Source organism: Hirundo rustica, chromosome 4, assembly GCF_015227805.2.
Source record: "Hirundo rustica isolate bHirRus1 chromosome 4, bHirRus1.pri.v3, whole genome shotgun sequence".
Lineage (NCBI taxonomy): Eukaryota > Metazoa > Chordata > Aves > Passeriformes > Hirundinidae > Hirundo > Hirundo rustica.
In genome coordinates, this window is record NC_053453.1 from 15,023,102 (window position 1) to 15,039,758 (window position 16,657).

Here is a 16,657-nt window from a genome sequence, read left to right on the forward strand (position 1 = left end):
GATTGAGAGAAATGCACCTCCTGTTCTTTGAATTCGCAACACACCAAAGATCAAGCCCAAGCAGCCCTCACTTCTTTCAAGTTTATCTCTAACTGAAGAATTTGCCTGTTTTCTCTGGCAGTTGTCTTCAGGCTAAGTGCAGATCTGGGTTCTGCCGGGTGGGAAGCACAGGGGGATGAGAATCAGCAGGTCCCTACTAACTCTAATCACTCTGAAGGGGTGGGCTACTCCCAAGACAGCCAAGTATCTGAAACAAAAACCATGGCATGTCTCAGTCTAAGACACTCAGGGCGGGAGAGAAAGAACAGCAGCTTACTGATGATTATCAGATATGAGAAGAAACCTCATCCCAGCTATGGAAAAAGAGTAATATTTGTCCTGAATAGCTCATCCTAGGAGACTGTAGGCTCAGGAGATCAGTACAATGGAGACACTCTCCTAGGCAGCCATCATTTTACACCTCCTGACCATGGAAGTGGATCCCACCACAGACACTGCCTAACAGCACACACAAGTTGTTACTTTTGTGAGTCATTCAGTGAGTCATTCAGGGCTTTGTTCATCCTCTCCCCCAGAATTACAGCACTGCACATCAGACACTCACTGATAGCTTGTTTCTATATGCTTTTCTCAGGTTTTCTGTCATTGAGGTAAAATTATTCTGTGCTCTCTTGAAGAGATGCAGAAGGACCTTCTGCCTACAGAAAAGTAAAATCCTTAAGCAACTTGGATGCCATATATGTGTAAGTAACACACAATATACAGAACATATAAATACAAATATATACAGGTACGTGCCCTCTATAATTAAAGGAACATGTCCATACTCAAAATATTTTCATGTTGTGCCAAGTGATGAATTCTACCCTGAGGTAATGAGTCAGGTAAAACATTAACATAAGTTTGATGGTATATCTCAAATTCGGAACAAAACTGTGTTTCTATCAGAAGTTTGTGAGAGTGGCTTGAACTTTGCACTTAATTAAAAACACCACTCACTACTAAGTTCAGTAAAATCTGCTGTTCCAAGTACTACCTACAATCATACATGATCCTGTATGTGCAATGAATGCCAGACAGTTCACGTGACATCATTGCTATTGAGCATCATAGCCATCAAACATGGGTTTGCTCCTATTCCACACAGGTATCAGCATGGCTAAGCCTGGTCACTGTCACTCATGCTGGCAGGCTCAGGAGAGCCAAAGGCTGAGGACCAAACTCCATCAGAGGCTGACTATATTCTCATCACCTGGAAAGGAAGTATAGTACCGAGGCAAATAGAGCAGCTGACACTGCTGCTGCCCCTTACACAAACTATCCTGGGACAAGCAGCAGGCTGTTTGTACTAATTTTTAATCGGTTTTATTTACCAGGCTGAAATCTTCCCTCTCCTTCCAAAATAATTTTTAAAATTCCATTTCTTCTAAATTTCTTATCAATATATATAGCTCTTGAGAAAGCAGGCCACCCATGGGTTACCTTTAATCCAATACCTCCCATTGATTTTAATGGCTGCAAGATCAGGACCCCACTAAATAATGTGTTTGCGCTATCAGAGTCAGCAAGTGGCCTTTCCCCACGATCAGCAAACACCTATAGTACTAAGTAACAGGTAAACTGATACTTTGCTGAAAAATTTCTAATATATAACTGAAACTAGATAATGGTTATAAAACATTCCTAGTTCGCTTCTGCTGTTTTATAACTTCTAACTTCTCTGCCTTGGTGTCTTCCCTTCCAGAAATTCAATACAGAGCCAGCACATGTGCTTCCCTCAGGCACTTCTACTGAAACCAAGTATGTCAGCTGGTTTCCTCCAATGCAGGGAGCATCCATTTCCATCTCTACATGGTAAATGAAATAACACTACTTCCCTTCTTCTGATGCAATCTGTTTCCTTACTGCAATGTTTTACAGTGCTGGCACATGGTAGAATTGGTAAGAAAGAATCAAATACTTGAACTAAGAGAGAACTGGTTTGATGCCTTTCTGCAAACACAGTGGAGCAAGGCAGCTCTGGGCTTCTCTTTTATTGATGAGGCTCCAGTCTTTGGCCCCAAGTGGCAGGAGACCTTAATGAAATGCAGTTAATTCTAAACCATCATTTTTCAACAACACGAATGCTAAATATTACCAAGCACATCACTTTTGACCTAAGTACAGAAAATCATTTACAGGAGTCGCTTTTACACTTGCTTGTTTCATTATCGTTATTAGCAAACTGACTTTGTGCAGGGTGATTTTGCACATCACCAGGATCTGTCTATTAAGAAAATAACTGCTGCTGAAGTTTTTCAATGCAAGAAAAGACAAATGAATTTGATCTCTATGGATATCTGCAATGATGATTATGCATTTCCCACAGACAACATTGCTAAGAGATGTCTAAAAAGGAGCAAGGACCAGAAGCTTGCCAGGCAAACAGCAGAATGGAAAAAGGGGTGAGGAGCGTCAAAGGGATGCTGGTCTAGATAGCCCCCGTGGCCCCGTGGCCAGGAAAAGACAGAGGCAGACAGGAGGAAGGAGAGTCCAGAAGGGCCTGAGGATCAAACATGAGCAGGAGACAGGGAAGAGGGAGACAGCTCAGGGGAGCTCTGCAGGCTCAGAAAGGTTGAGCAGTGTCTGAGCAGAACAAAGGGGCTGTGTAGCCTTGGGATGACGAACTGACACTGCAAGAGGATTTTGGAAAGTATGGAAGGATGCAGTACCTGCAAACTAACATGTGTGCATAATTTAAGGAAACTCTTGAATTTTGGTACTATGTTATTCAAACATCTCAACTGTGTCAAGTTTAGACACAGCATCCCATTTATCTTGGCACCACTCAAATCCCTAAATTATCTCTGTCTTTTCATCCTCCTCACAGGAACTTTACTTCCAGCTTTGTTAAAACATGAAGTAGCCAAGAAACTGTTGTACCAACAAATACCAGCTGAGGTGAAGGCTTAACCCTGGGGCAGGGTGCAGGGGCAGCCCGGTGGGCAGAGCTGCCTCCAGCTGACACTGCCCTGCAGCACCCACTCCCTCTTTCACTGCTGCAGAGCTGGTGCAATTCTCAGATGTGCTGGGAAGTCCTGAGAGCACGCTGAATAAGTACTGGTGAGCATATCCTACTTGTGCCGTTTACTCGAACCCAGCCCGGATTTTACCATCCTGCAATAAATGCTGCTAAGGGGAAGGTGATGACCTCAGTCTCTCACACGGACAGCAAAGGGCACAGCGCTGCTCTCCACACAGTGACCCTGCTTTTCATCACTTTCATGTCATGCAAGTGGCAAAGGTAGTGAAGTCAGCAGTGTTTCCTGGTGTTTCTCTCTGCTCCCCCTCTCTGCCCTGAATTTTGTGCTGTTCAGTGGAGACTGGCTCATTTCACTTCAAAAAGCTGGGGCGGAAGAAGAAAATGATGACAGGACATGCATGTTAACAATGAGAGAACACCAGCTGCTCACATGGCTCACCTACCAGTCTGCCTGAACCACAGCAAGCCCTTAAAATGAGTTGGGTTTATTTTTAACATCTGTGTCAGATCTCCTTGCCTTTTAAAGAGTGTTCCTCTGCTGCTCGGGCCCCTTATCTGCTCACTGGCACTTCAGTGAGCTGGTCCAGCAGCTCTCCCTGCAGCTGTGCCCAGGAGCCTGAAAGCTGGAGTGTTCCTCCCCTGCCTCAGCAAGCGCTGTTCACTCTGCCAGAGTAATCCTCTAAGAAATATGCACACATGGAAACAGAGGAAGAGCTTCACAGTGTCCACACGTGTGCATGGCAACACACCAAGTTTCACTTCTGTTTCTCTGGGTTCCAGATAGCAGAGAATATATTACGTATTTTAAACATAAAACTTAATTAAGTTTTAATTTTTTTAAAAAAAATATAGAATACTAATAGAAAGCTTTTCATTACCTTGATAAAATATCCTTAGGCTAGGAGATCCTATCTAGGAGTCAAAATAAAATTTTAATCCTCCCATTCAAACTGCCACACAAACTGTGATGAAAGGATGCAGCACTGGGATGATCATATTAATCCTTCATCTTCCATTCAGCTTCCTACACAAGTATCCTGTTTCCTTTTTAACAGCCAACAATGCTTCTCTATTTCCTTATGTGATCCCCCAAAAAGCTATCATGTCAGACTTATAAGCAACGCTTCTTAGTCACTAAATGAACACTTTAATTTCTGTTATGGTGTATAGAAGATCTCTGACATCTACCTGTAAACAGTGACACTGGACACTCAAAAGCCTGCTTTCTGGTTCATCATGAAATGGCTGCTCTGCACAGAGAGCCTGCAATCCTTTAAGTTCAGTCAGACTGACCCTGTTACCAAGTGGCAGTGACCAAGGGGGCAGGTGAGGGACAGGGACCCCAGAGTCCACCTCTGAGTGCCAAGGACTGCATGCAGTGACAGCTTTTGCATTTCTCTTGTGTATCCTTTTATATAGCATACAAATAATTACTTAGTAAGACAGTGCTTTATTACTGAAAGGTGTGAACCATTTAATGACCATTATTTCCAAACCAGAGATGCTAGTGCTTGCTAAACATGTCATTTGACAAGAAAAGAGAACTACAGAAAAGAATTTTCTTTGTTTCAGAAAATTCTACACTAATGGTTGGTAGTTATTACACTGAAGGCTCCTGCATAGCACAATTTTTTAACAAAATACAAGTGAATCAGTTGGTTTAGATACACTGACACTTGCAACAGCTTAAAAAACTGAAAATGAACATAATTCCAAGTACCTGAAGGTTTTCCTAGGAGTACTTCTGTAAAAAATCTAGTTTTGCTTTCCTGGGTCAAAACTCACAAGTCCTATGAGAGAATTTTTGTCCCAGGCAAGGTAAGCAAGACCAGTACCATTTGTGCAGAGCTGTACCAACGTGCCTGGTTAAACAAATGAAATTCAGGTCACCTGCGTTTGTCAGGTCAGAGCTAGATGAGCCACGCCTCTACTGCTGTACAAACAGTGGGGTTATCACCAAGACAATTAGTCTTACCTTATTGTAGTACTGCACCTGAACAGAGTGCCACTGCCCGTCACTGACCCCTCCCACAATGAACGGCGCCACTGTAGTGGTTGTCTCCCCTGCAAAAACGGGCAGAAGGGAAAAATAAGTCACCATCACTGCAAGAAACACAGAGACTCTCACTGGGCACAGGATGCAGCCACCTTGCTTCATCAGGGAGGAATTTGGGGTTGTCCTGCAAGACAATAAATATCCCCAGTTTCATGGGTGCACAAAAACCAGCTTCTGGCACAGTTGGGTGAAATATGTTGTTTTTTATCATGCTTCTGCCAAGCATGGTAGCAGATGCATTGGGTAGACAGCTGTTGCTGAACTGATCAGCTGAGAGAGAAATGTACATGAATTTTTCTGCGTTTTTGCCAAAAGCACCCTTTGAGGTTTTTTTAGTATGATGAGTATTGTGATGGGATATATTCTAGGGAAGAAAGCCCTGTTAGAGCTGAGAAAGCAAAATCCAAAAGTACCCTAGTATAAAACCCATGGTAACCTTGGGCTCAGCGAAATTTTACTGTAATTAATGAAATTATTGGCAGCCTTTCAGTATTTAAATTTGAAAGCAAGACTTTGCCATTGTAATTGGAAAGCTGAAGCTTTTAAGACAGGACTGAGTCAGCAGACACAGCTCAGCAACCAGGCATATCTGTTTCGAGGTAGCAGCAAAATAAACATTCATGTTGAAGGTACATAATAGGCCTGGCACTGAGAAGGGATTGCTCACTTTTTTTTTCTTTTTTTTTTTTAAACAGTTGGAAAATTCTACATAATAAACCAGACAAAGTAACTCCCCCTGTAAAATAACAAAGCTCATAGTATTGTTGAGCTTAAAACGTGCTTTCAACTCTCTATTAGCAACAAATACCTAAGTCAAGTATTATTCTTGTGTCTCCTACTCTGCTTTAACTCCCATCCCATATATTTCTGTTATTTAAACAATACATATTTCAGCTCAGCATGTATGACATCCTGCTGTGATGTTTTTATAATTTAGTGATACTATCTATACAAATAACTGGGCTTTTTATTCAGCTATCAAGGATCTGCAAAAGGAAGATCACTGTTCTGCAATCCTTTTGCTCTGCTTTCTCTGAAAAAGTTGTTGCGACACGTAACACAGTGAGATCAGGTGTCCGAAACTTGTACTGTTCGTTAAAAGCCACTTAAAACTATAAAACATAAACCATTCTCCTTCCAAAGAAAATACCATTTGCAATATGCAGGACCAGACCTGCTCTCAGGTGCAGCAGTGCAAATCTAAATTTAGTTTCATGTATCTTAAAGGAGTTCCTTCACGTTTAAATGCATCTAAGTGCAAGCAGAATTTATTTTTTTCCCATTCATCCTCAGGGTACCTTCCAAGCAATTTGATTCAAGTTTAGACAGGTGAAGCAGAGCTACAGAAGAAAGCACATCTCTCTGCAGCTTGTTATTTCCTTACACTAATCCATTCAGAAACCTGCCTTAAAATCTAATTCGAAGAACTTTGAGGTAATAAAGGGGAAATGTAACCGGATATCTTCAACCCAAAGGGCCCACATATGCACTTAAGCACCACTGGTAAATCAGTGAGGTCTCACAGGATTTACCAGGGGGTCTGAGGGCAGCAGCCATCACTTCTGATGAGTGTGCAACACCAACGTGGGCTATGCTTCTGCTTCTATGGCTTTACTGTTTGCAATGTCTCATGCTCCACAAAAATAAAACATGAGTTGGCTTGATCCCACGTGTCTATCCTGAATATGGATAATGGAAAATAGCCGGATTATTTTCTGAATTACATGCCCAATACAGAGGTACAAACATCTCACTTGACCTACACATAACTCCACTTGACTTACAGATACACCCCTTTCCAGATATTTGTTTTAGTCTCAACAGAAAAATACTAAAAATCTGTGACAACCAGAGTTTGTCTACACTTCTGAGATTTCATAAAGTCGCCAAAGCCTTGCCACCGAAAGCACAGATCTGCCTCTGGGCCTATGTCATGCCTGAACTTTGCTTGTCAGCCCTCTTCTTTCTCTTCTCCTACAAGCAGCAGAAAGCACTGGCTTAGTCCTAGTGCAGAAAGCAAGCAAATGCCAAAGCTGCCACTTGTTGTTTCCTGTAGCAATGAGCATACAGTTCTCCTAAATTCATTGCTGTTAATGGCTTCTTCCAAGAGGACGTGCTTCTCCAGTGCAGAAATGCATTCTGGAGACAGCACTGCTCCTACCCAACCCCTAATGAATGGCAGGCAGGTTTCACTTCTGCTTAAGTTTTCCTTTGGCTTGCATAGATTTTTTAGATAACATTTATGCACCTAGGTTCCTCTGATGGTGTAGTGTAAAAACGCATAAACACACAACATTTATCACAGCACGATAAAATGAAGTCTCATTTAAGCAAACATTGGCTTGGAGGCCAACATTCAGGCTAGTGCCAATCTTTTATAGTAGTCATAAACTCTGGCTTTTATAAGTGATATGTTGACAAGCTCCTGCCTACAACAGTGAGTGTAATCACCACAAACCGCTACAATCTGGAGTACACCCGGCATCAGTTATTTACTGTGCAATGTCAGCCAGTAAATTAATGAGGCAGCAAATAGCCGTATAAAATCACTGAAGTGCGTTTCCAAACGGCTTGAGAGGATCTCCTGACTTCAAGCAGAAACGCTGGACTCAAGTGAAACCTCACCTGCAGAGAAGGTGAGCTGGATCTGCTCCTCAATGATCTCCAAGGCAATGAAGTCGTGCTTCTCGTTGAAACGCCCATTGTAGAGGAGGAGAGCGTTCCTCTCCCTGGTTGCAAACCTAGAACACAGAGACATCGAGCTAGTTCTTAACAGCTTATGGATTAAAGGCTGATGGTCAAGTCACCCAGAAGAAAGACAGCATTGTGTTTAGCAGATAAACGAGCCTTTGACTCAATCTTCAGACAGAAAATTGGAAAGCTGAGGAGTCAGCCACAGGATAAATCTACTCTTTCACAAACAAGGCAAGCAGATGGAAATCACAGAAATCTACTCTGCAGAGATCTGCTGACCCTCACGAGGGCTAAAATTAGGCAGACACGAGATGCAACAGCAGTATCTGACACTTGCCAAACAGTAGCACTCACTACACTCCGCAAACAGTCTGACAGCCAGAAAGCATTTTCCCATCAAAGCAGGGATCCTTGTTGCCTGCTCGCTGTCTAAGTTCTACAGGCTCCTAGGACAGTCATCAAGTGATTAAAAAAGCCTGATGGGGAGGTAAGGGGAAAGAAAGATAAGAGTTACTTTAATAACGCCATGCAGAAAATCAGAGGCAGTTAATCAACAGGTCGGTAAATTGGAGGAAGGAAAAGAAACACTTAAATGATTTCACTAGATCAGCACCAATGGGTGCATTTGGGTTTTATTTTTCTTGTGCTATTAATACGGGATGTATCTTCCTTGCAGGAAAAGGGGCAACCCCAGTTTTTAAAAAGCCTTTTTTTTTTTTTTTTCCTTTTTTGTCAGCACAGAACATTTTTTTCGAATTTCTGATTCTTATGAGTATTTTATAATTTTAATTGAATTCTCTTATCTCTAGAGAGTTGTACACAGCTTTCATCTACTCAGAAATGTAAAAAAAAAAACAAAAAACTTTTCAAATAAACATTTTTACAAAGATTAATATTAGATAAAGAGAGAAAAACAGAGAAACCACGGGAATTTCTTGCATTTCCCAATGGCAATTTAGTCTGATTTTGTATCTTGAACTTCAGGAAATATGCCTGATTTAAATTAACCCACTTTTCCTACAAATGAATGAAATACTGAACACCGCTAATGAAAACTGTCTTCCAAGGACACAACAAGTGACTCTCGTGCCTGTAATATCATGTCTAATAGCAAGACAAAACCTGCATTTCACAGAATGGGAATGAAGCAGTATTTTAGAACACCAGGGTTGGTATTTGAAAGAAAAATTTCAAAGACACAGAATATTTTTTACCAGAAGTTTGTCAGACATATGTATGTTGTGGATCACACTGAGTAGAGACCTTTCAGAATTTGAGCTGCATGGAAATGGGAAATTTTATTCATATTTTTTAATGTTTTTGAAAGATAATGAATTGTTCTTGTTCAAAATAGAGAGGTCAAAAATTTGATATTTCCTGTAAAATTCAAATGTCAAAGAATATGCATTACAGTCCATCAAGACATTAATGTTTTGATTACTTTTAATAATTTTTGATATACATATTTATTTCTAGCTTTGTTTATCATAGTATAATATTATACAAGTAAAAAGCAAACTAAATTAATTATAGCAATACCATTGAAATATATCAATATTATCAAAACACGGATTTAGTTTTCACTTTTCACCATCAAACATTTCATCCAAAGGAATACAGTTCCTGCAAAACATTTCCCAAGACAATTTTTTCATGGATAATGGCTTCATCCAAATATTTTGATCACATCTGTCCAGAATACATACGAGCAAAGGAAAGGGGAATAATACTAGTGGTGATTCTTCACTGGGCAGGAAGATTTAGCAATAAAAGGAAGCTTAGTTCTGTTTGAATATATTTTCTCATATTCTTATAATTTCCTACTATGATTTTAAGCATGAAACCATTATTTATTAAACTATTACATTATTAAGCCATTTTGTATATTTCTTTACTCTACCTGTGCTCAGTTCCATTCTTTGCCACTAGTCAAAAGCAACTTTTGTATTATACTCATTAAAAACACTACTGCTTTTGAACTTTTCTGGTTATCACCCACCAGCTGGGGGAAAAATATACTGTTTTTTGACAGAAGGGATATGTTTCATTTCCTGACACAGTAAACAACAGACTCTCTTTCTTACAGAATTTTGCATAAATAATGACAAAACCTCTCCATTAACAGTGTCTCTTGGAGTGAAGGAGTAGTAAGTGTTGGAATTAAGCATGGATGACAAATAATGTTGGGAGCAGAAAGACATGCATGGTCAGTAACCTAAGTACTTCTAAAAACATTTTAGTTATGAGACTGGACAATGCAAATATTCTGCTCTTTGCTAGGAGTGGGTCATGAGTCACCTGAGGCTGAGGGAAGCTGGACACCCTGGGATTCTATGAATGCTCCCAAATCACAAAATACGTAATGGCAAATCATCATCATAAGCAGTCAAACTGCTAATTCTTGCTGATCCTCACATGACTTTTTCCTCCTCCACTGAAGGATAATAAAAGCCAAAGAAATAGCTAATGTAAAAAAAAAAAGATGAACTTCAGGTATGAAAAGCTAAATGTGTCACCATTCCAGACAGTGTGGGATGAACCTCCCAATGGCCTAGAATTCTTATAGTCACACTGAGTGGACTAAGTAGTGTTTAGCTCAAGACTAAATAAGCCATCATGGTTCTAAAGATGGTGAAGAAACCCTGGTGTAAGGACTACCTTTGTACAGTACTTTGCTATTTATCAATAACCCCTACAGGGCATTTGAGTAATTTTAACTTGAAGCACCCTAAACGTCAAAGCTCTCTTTCCAAAAGCCTGAAAAATGACACCTCATGGCTGAGGGGACAAGTCAAGGGTGCTGCAGGCAATTCATGCTGGCAGCCAGCCCAGATCACACCTTTGTTTGCTCTCACTGCGGGTCTGACAAATCCAACAGAGCTCCTCAGTTTTCCTGTGTACTTAGACCTGACACTCTAAAACAATCCTCACAGGAACAACTCTCCCTTGCCTTGGCTTGTGTGCAAACCACGACTGTGCTTTCTGATTTGACCAAAATTTCAAGATTCCATAAAATTGTGACTTTAGGATGAAGGATTTAGGCAGATGAAAGATAAAATGGTAGAAATCATAAAATGATAGAATGGTTTGGGTTGGAAGGGACCATAAAGACCATTTAGTTCCACCCCCCTGCTATGGGCAGGGACGCTTCCACTAGACCAGGTTCCTCCAAGTCCCATCCAGCCTGGCCTTGAATATTTACAGGCATGGGACATTACTTATATAAACAGAAGTATTACATGGGAAGTCTCTCTGGGATCTTAGCCCAGGAAAGTAAACTGAGCTAAAGGACAGTACTGAGAAACATGATGTACAAAAGTGACCTGGTTCCTGACAGCTGTGAAGCAGCAGGTAGTGGCTGGGTGCTGGAGAGGACATAGCCTGACACCTGTCTGACCTCCCTGAGCACTTTCTCTGCGCAGATACACAAACAGGTCTGCCTTTGCAGCTGCTGTTGTACCTATCAAAAAATCCCCAGCTCTGCTCTTTGGGGTCAGGACTAACACATTTTGTGTTGTTTACTCACAGTCAGCTGTGAGGGAAAGCCAAAAGTCAATCCTGACCAGCTAAACCATGGGAAAGCTGCAAAGCCAACCCCTTCCCAGAGAAGAGGCATCTATGCACCTGGAGCTCTGGCTCCACACCAAGCAAGCCTTATGTCTGACCCAAGAAGTCTTCTCTAGAAGAGGGGTTTTTCCTAGGTGAGGGAGAGCCCTTGCCCATGACCGTGGCTGCTATCATTGCTTCTCTTTGCCTACATGAGCACCCCCAAGGAAAAAGTGAGAGCCCAGAAGACTGCCCAACATGGGGATGTTGGGGCAGATAGGATGGGGCTAAGGCTGCTTGTGCCTGGGAGCTGGGGTGGGACCAGAAGCAGGACCTGGGTGTGAAGGCCAGAAGGAGCTAAGTGAGGAGCTGGATCAGTTGGGGTTGTCCCAAGTCCAAGGTTGGGAAACACTGGAAAGTAAGAACCTGAGAAGGACCAGACTGCGCTCAGCCATGGCCTGACACGCCCAGGTCCTCTCACAGGTAGGGAAACAGGAGATGGGAAGAGTGCTCCCAAAGAAGGAACATGAATGCATTGGTTCTGAAGTTGGGCTGAAGGTCAGGAGGAAGCCAAAGGCCTAGTTAGTAAAAGTGTCAAACCCAAAATCCACCCTGGCACTTCTGTGGCTGAAGGCTGCTGATGGGTGGCCAGAGCGGCCCTGGCGTCCCTTCTCCCCGCTCCATCACCCTGTGTTACCACAGGGAAGGTCATGAGGCAGCACTCAGAAACATCCACACCAGGGTAGAAAATCCGATGCTTTCAAATAACATGCCTGTGCTCTGCTTGCAGGAGTCACTGTCAGAAATCCCTGCAGGGGTATGTCTTTGGTGGGATCAGCAGGTGACTGCAGTCCCAAGCTCAAGCGAGAAGCCATCGGCACAGAACCCTTCACCCACAGAACCCCGCTGACACTTACATGAGGGAGACAGTGAAGTGGAAGCGCTGCCGCAGCCCCTTGAAGGTGATGAAGGACTGAGGGGGGAAGCTCCTGGTGGTCATCTCGCAGTACGGCCGCTCGTACTCGCCGGGGGGGCACTCGCACTTGAAGCCCCCGATGAGCAGGTTGACGCAGGTTCCTCCGTTCTTGCACACCCCCGGAGCACAGCGGCCGGAGCGCGCGTTCACCTCACAGTACTCTCCTGCAACGGGAGAAGCAGACATCAGGGAAGGTGGCACCTCAGCCCAGCACCAAGCTGTGACACTCAGCCACCCAAGCGGTTCTGCCACAGGTTTAGCTGCTTCCAAACTTCTACACCTGATCCCCCTAAGCAACTGAGGTACGAGCCTGTGATTGCTGGGGGTAAGGATGCTGCATCTTCGTCAGGTCTGAATTTTCAGGGAAGTGAGAAATAGGATTTGCCAAGCAATGCTCTTTGCTGAGCAAACATCCAACAACACTGGCCTATGGCTTTCAGATTCCTTGGCTGCTTCCAAACTTGGTGACAAATACAGAGCTGGTGACAGACAGATCTAGGTAGGAGGAGGCAAAAACCCTGCACGTTCCCTGTCAACCAAATTACGTGCAAATTGTTTTAGTGTTTCACTGTAGTTGGAAATTGTGTAAAACAGATAAATGGTTGCACTTTGTCTTGAATGGAATTTGGCTTTGCTGCCCATGGTGGCAGCAGGACATGGCTGAGCTCGTAACAAAGTTCTCAAAATGTCTATAGCAAAGAATAAGCAGGATACAGATGACACAGGGATTGCTTCCATCTTTTCCCACGCATGCATCCTGCACGTGTGAACCCTGAATTTTCTGAACCCTTTGGAGCAGGTCACCTTAACCCTCCACAGAAGTTATGGATTCTGTGTGTCACTTGCTAAAGCTCTTTCACCTCTAAATACTTTGTCTTTATTCATCCCCAAAGCATGCAGTAAGACGTGTTAAATACAATACTAAAGAATGTGGTGTCTTGCTTTGTATATATGCCGTGGGTTTTTGTCCTGTGCTTGCCCAAAATCTGAGAATTAATCCCAATTTTAAAAAAGTAATGTACAGAGGATATTAATTTTAAAAAAATCTGCTGCAGTTGGGACAAAAGCAGCTGCTGAATTATTCACTGTACAGAAAGCCAAACCCTCTGAGTGAGTTAAAGACTTAACATTAGTGTTTTGACGTGTGTCTTCCTATGGTATAAAGCAGGTTCACATCCCACATGTAAAACTGTTCAGAGAAACTGGAGGTGGCATATACAGTTGAATTTAACCCAGTAATGGTGTCTGACAAATAAATGCAGAGCAATACTACTCAATACAGCCAGCTGAAGGAGTACTTTTCTAACACTTAAGTGTCTGCATGATCACTCGCCACCAGCTGATACCATTACACTGGGACAAGCTCTCTATAGTGGTGCTCAGCAACAGGTCAGGGGGCCACAGGCACAGACTGAAAAGCAGGAAGTTCCATCTGAGAATGAGGAAAAACTTCTGTCCTTTGAGGATGACAGAGCACTGGAATGGGCTGCCCAGAGAGGCCGTGGAGTCTCTTTCTCTGGAGGTATCTGAAACCCATGCGGATGTGAACCTGCACAAATTGCGGTAGGTGAACCTGTTCTAGCAGGGGTTTGGAGGAGCAGAGACCCCTTCCGACCCTGACCATTCTGTGGTCCCGTGATTGATTCAAGCACAGTTAAAACCACGAAAACACATTCCTGGAGGAAAGTAAAAGCAGCAGGAGCTGTGGGCAGTGACTCATTAACAAAGGCAAATTTAAATGGAAAGTTCCATTTGCTGCCCCACAGCCCTGCTCCCGCAGGTTCCCATGCCAAAGCTGCCCACGCTGGGAGGCAGACTGAAGCCAGCAGTACTGCTGCACCCAGACCTGCATCTGCCTCTCCTTTCTGTGCCAGGCTGCAAACTGCCATGGTTTGCAGCTGGTTTAGCCACTGCCCCAAGGGCAATGATCTCTGAGACAAGGTGAGGTGGGCAGCTTTGTGGTTTAGGCTCTCCAGCTTTGCTGCCTTTTTCTTCTTGCATCAACATCACTTGCCTTTCAGACAGGTATGGCTTAAGCTGGCAAAATGCAGGAGCAAACACATGACTGCTATGATCAGGAGCCAGGCCTGGATGCACACCCCATCCAGGTGAGGCCAGCTCTGGAGGATGGACCTGCTCTGTGCACTACTCTGAACTATTAACCCATAGAGCCTTGATTCCAGCTTGTGCTTAGAGCTCTTCCCCTTCAGCACTGATGTTCCTCTTATTCTCACTTTACCATATTAAGTGAAATGCTGTGAAAATCACTTGATAAATATTTTCCTGTTTCCATTTATCAGCATTTCCACATATCAGATAAGATTATTGTGAATATACTTTCCTTAGTATTTTTAAATGTTCTATAATGTGTTTCTTTTGGAAAAAATTGTATATATCATCCAAGACATTCCTTGGTATACTGGATATGGTGCACACACACATCAGATGTTTTAAGAGGACACTACAGCAGGCACCTGCTGATGATCCACTGCATAAGCACAGCCCTTATACATGCATCTTGTGTACCAAAACTCTCAAAAAAATGGAAAAACAAAATTCCTACAGAAAGACAAAACAGAGGTTTGTTGCTTTAAAAAAAGTAGTAGGATATTTTGTGAAATAACTCTCTGACTCGGAGAAGAATGTAATCTTCAAGGCTTTCTGGGAACAGAATGATGTATTTTGTAAAAGCAAATAACACGAAGGCTTGAATACACAGAGAGAAAAGGGTGAGCTAAAAGGAGAGATTCCTAGCATTGCAGCATGCTGTGGAAATGCCATGGCAATACAGAGGTGAAATATAAAAGCCTAAGCTGGAAGTCAGTAATGGTTCTGTATTAATTCTGTGATATAACAAGAATGTATAGACCATTTGTTTAGATACCTATACAGGCAGAAAACTACTTAAGAGAAAAGCCTATAGAAAAGTGCTATTGTATTGTGTTTACTACTGCTTTTCATTATGATGTGTAAAGAAGTAAATTAAAAGAATACACTTCAAGGTTCTTTGTCCTATATTCATTCAGCCGTAGATCATTGATGTCCCAGATACTAAAATTAATCTGAATTCTCTTAAGTCTGTAATGTAAATGAGAACTGCATTTGATGCATATTCTTTGATGTTAAATTTTCATATTTTATGTGTATTTATCAAAATATATTAAAATAGGGGTTTTGAAATCTCTACAGTAAATCCAAGGTGTCACTGTGCTTCAAGGCAAAAAGGTTACCAAAAAACCTTTTGTTTTTTACACTTAAAAACCTTAATTACCCTTTTCTCCAGAAGTGCCTGGAATTATTTAGAAACAGAGCATTTTTTGCCTTTTGAAGTAGCCATCTGAGCAAGAATTCGAAGCACTGCTTTGATCAGGACTGGCAACAGAAGGCACTTTCGTGTCACCCTTGGGTTTGTCACTATCAAGGACAGCACCTACCCTTGGACACACCAGTGTCCCACAGCTCTGTCCTGCAGGAGTTCTGAGGCACAGCCTAAAAACCATCCTCAGAATTTGAACCAAAGCCTGCATGGACTTGAAGGAAGAGCTCGTTGCTGGCTGGAGCTGGAGTCAGAAGGCCCTAAGGGAAGAGCTACTTGAGGAGCAGAAAAGGAAGGGAGCTGCATGTGCCAGCCTTTGGGAATGAAAAGCGCCTGTGTGCTGGCTTGCAGCTGAAGGTCGGAGGGCTGGGACGTGCCACTGAAGGGGTGGCCTTACAGTCTGGTAGGAAAAAATAGTACAGAAGAGGGAGAGCTGCTGTGCAGAGAGGGTCTGGAGGGGCTGGGGTGATAAAAGCACAGCCCTAATAGCTGACACACACCCTGGGGTCAGTCTGTGATGCTGGCGACAGTAGCATGGTTCAGCCTCTCACCCAGCCTGTGAAACTCTCCTTTGCTCCTCACAGCATCTCCTTGACTAATATAATTTCATTTTTCACACTGGCTTGCATTTTAGGAATCACTGAACAAAATAGTTACGTATCACACCTCTGTGACATCCAAGCAGGGGATGTGAAGCTCAGGCCCTCCAGCTGCTGAAGCTAAAGCATGCACTCTCAGATAACACGGGCTGCCAGTTATCTGCCAGCAGATTCCAGGGCTTTGAAAAAATTCTGCCCTTGCCAGAAAATTATTTACTGGGACATGACAGTAGCTGACCTTATAAGCTTCCAATTAATATTGATGACTCCTAAAGCTATGAGTCTTGTGGCTTTCCTGCAGCCCTTTATGTAGTGCTTCCTGGTTTTAAAGACCTTGAGATCAAAATGTCATAGTCGCTTTTGACACTGCATTCTACTCACGAACATCCTATCTTTAATACATACCTATCCTCTTTGATTTTAGGACTAATGCTACAAAGATGTTAAT

At 42.7% G+C, this 16,657-nt stretch overlaps 1 protein-coding gene across 10 annotated transcripts in view; it reads right to left on the bottom strand.

Annotated features, from left to right (window-relative positions):
* CELSR1 (cadherin EGF LAG seven-pass G-type receptor 1) overlaps nt 1-16,657 on the bottom strand; it is a 164,523-nt gene that overhangs the window by 62,692 nt on the left and 85,174 nt on the right. For all 10 annotated transcript variants that reach the window (XR_005700567.2, XM_040062565.2, XM_040062562.2 and 7 more), the window contains exons 3-5: nt 12,236-12,458; nt 7,704-7,819; nt 4,998-5,086 (exon numbers count right to left, since the gene is read on the bottom strand). Coding sequence is in view for 9 of the 10 variants with exons in the window: in XM_040062565.2 (XP_039918499.1) it covers nt 4,998-5,086; nt 7,704-7,819; nt 12,236-12,458 (428 nt within the window). In the remaining variant the exon portion in view is untranslated. The remainder of the gene's footprint in view (nt 1-4,997; nt 5,087-7,703; nt 7,820-12,235; nt 12,459-16,657) is intronic.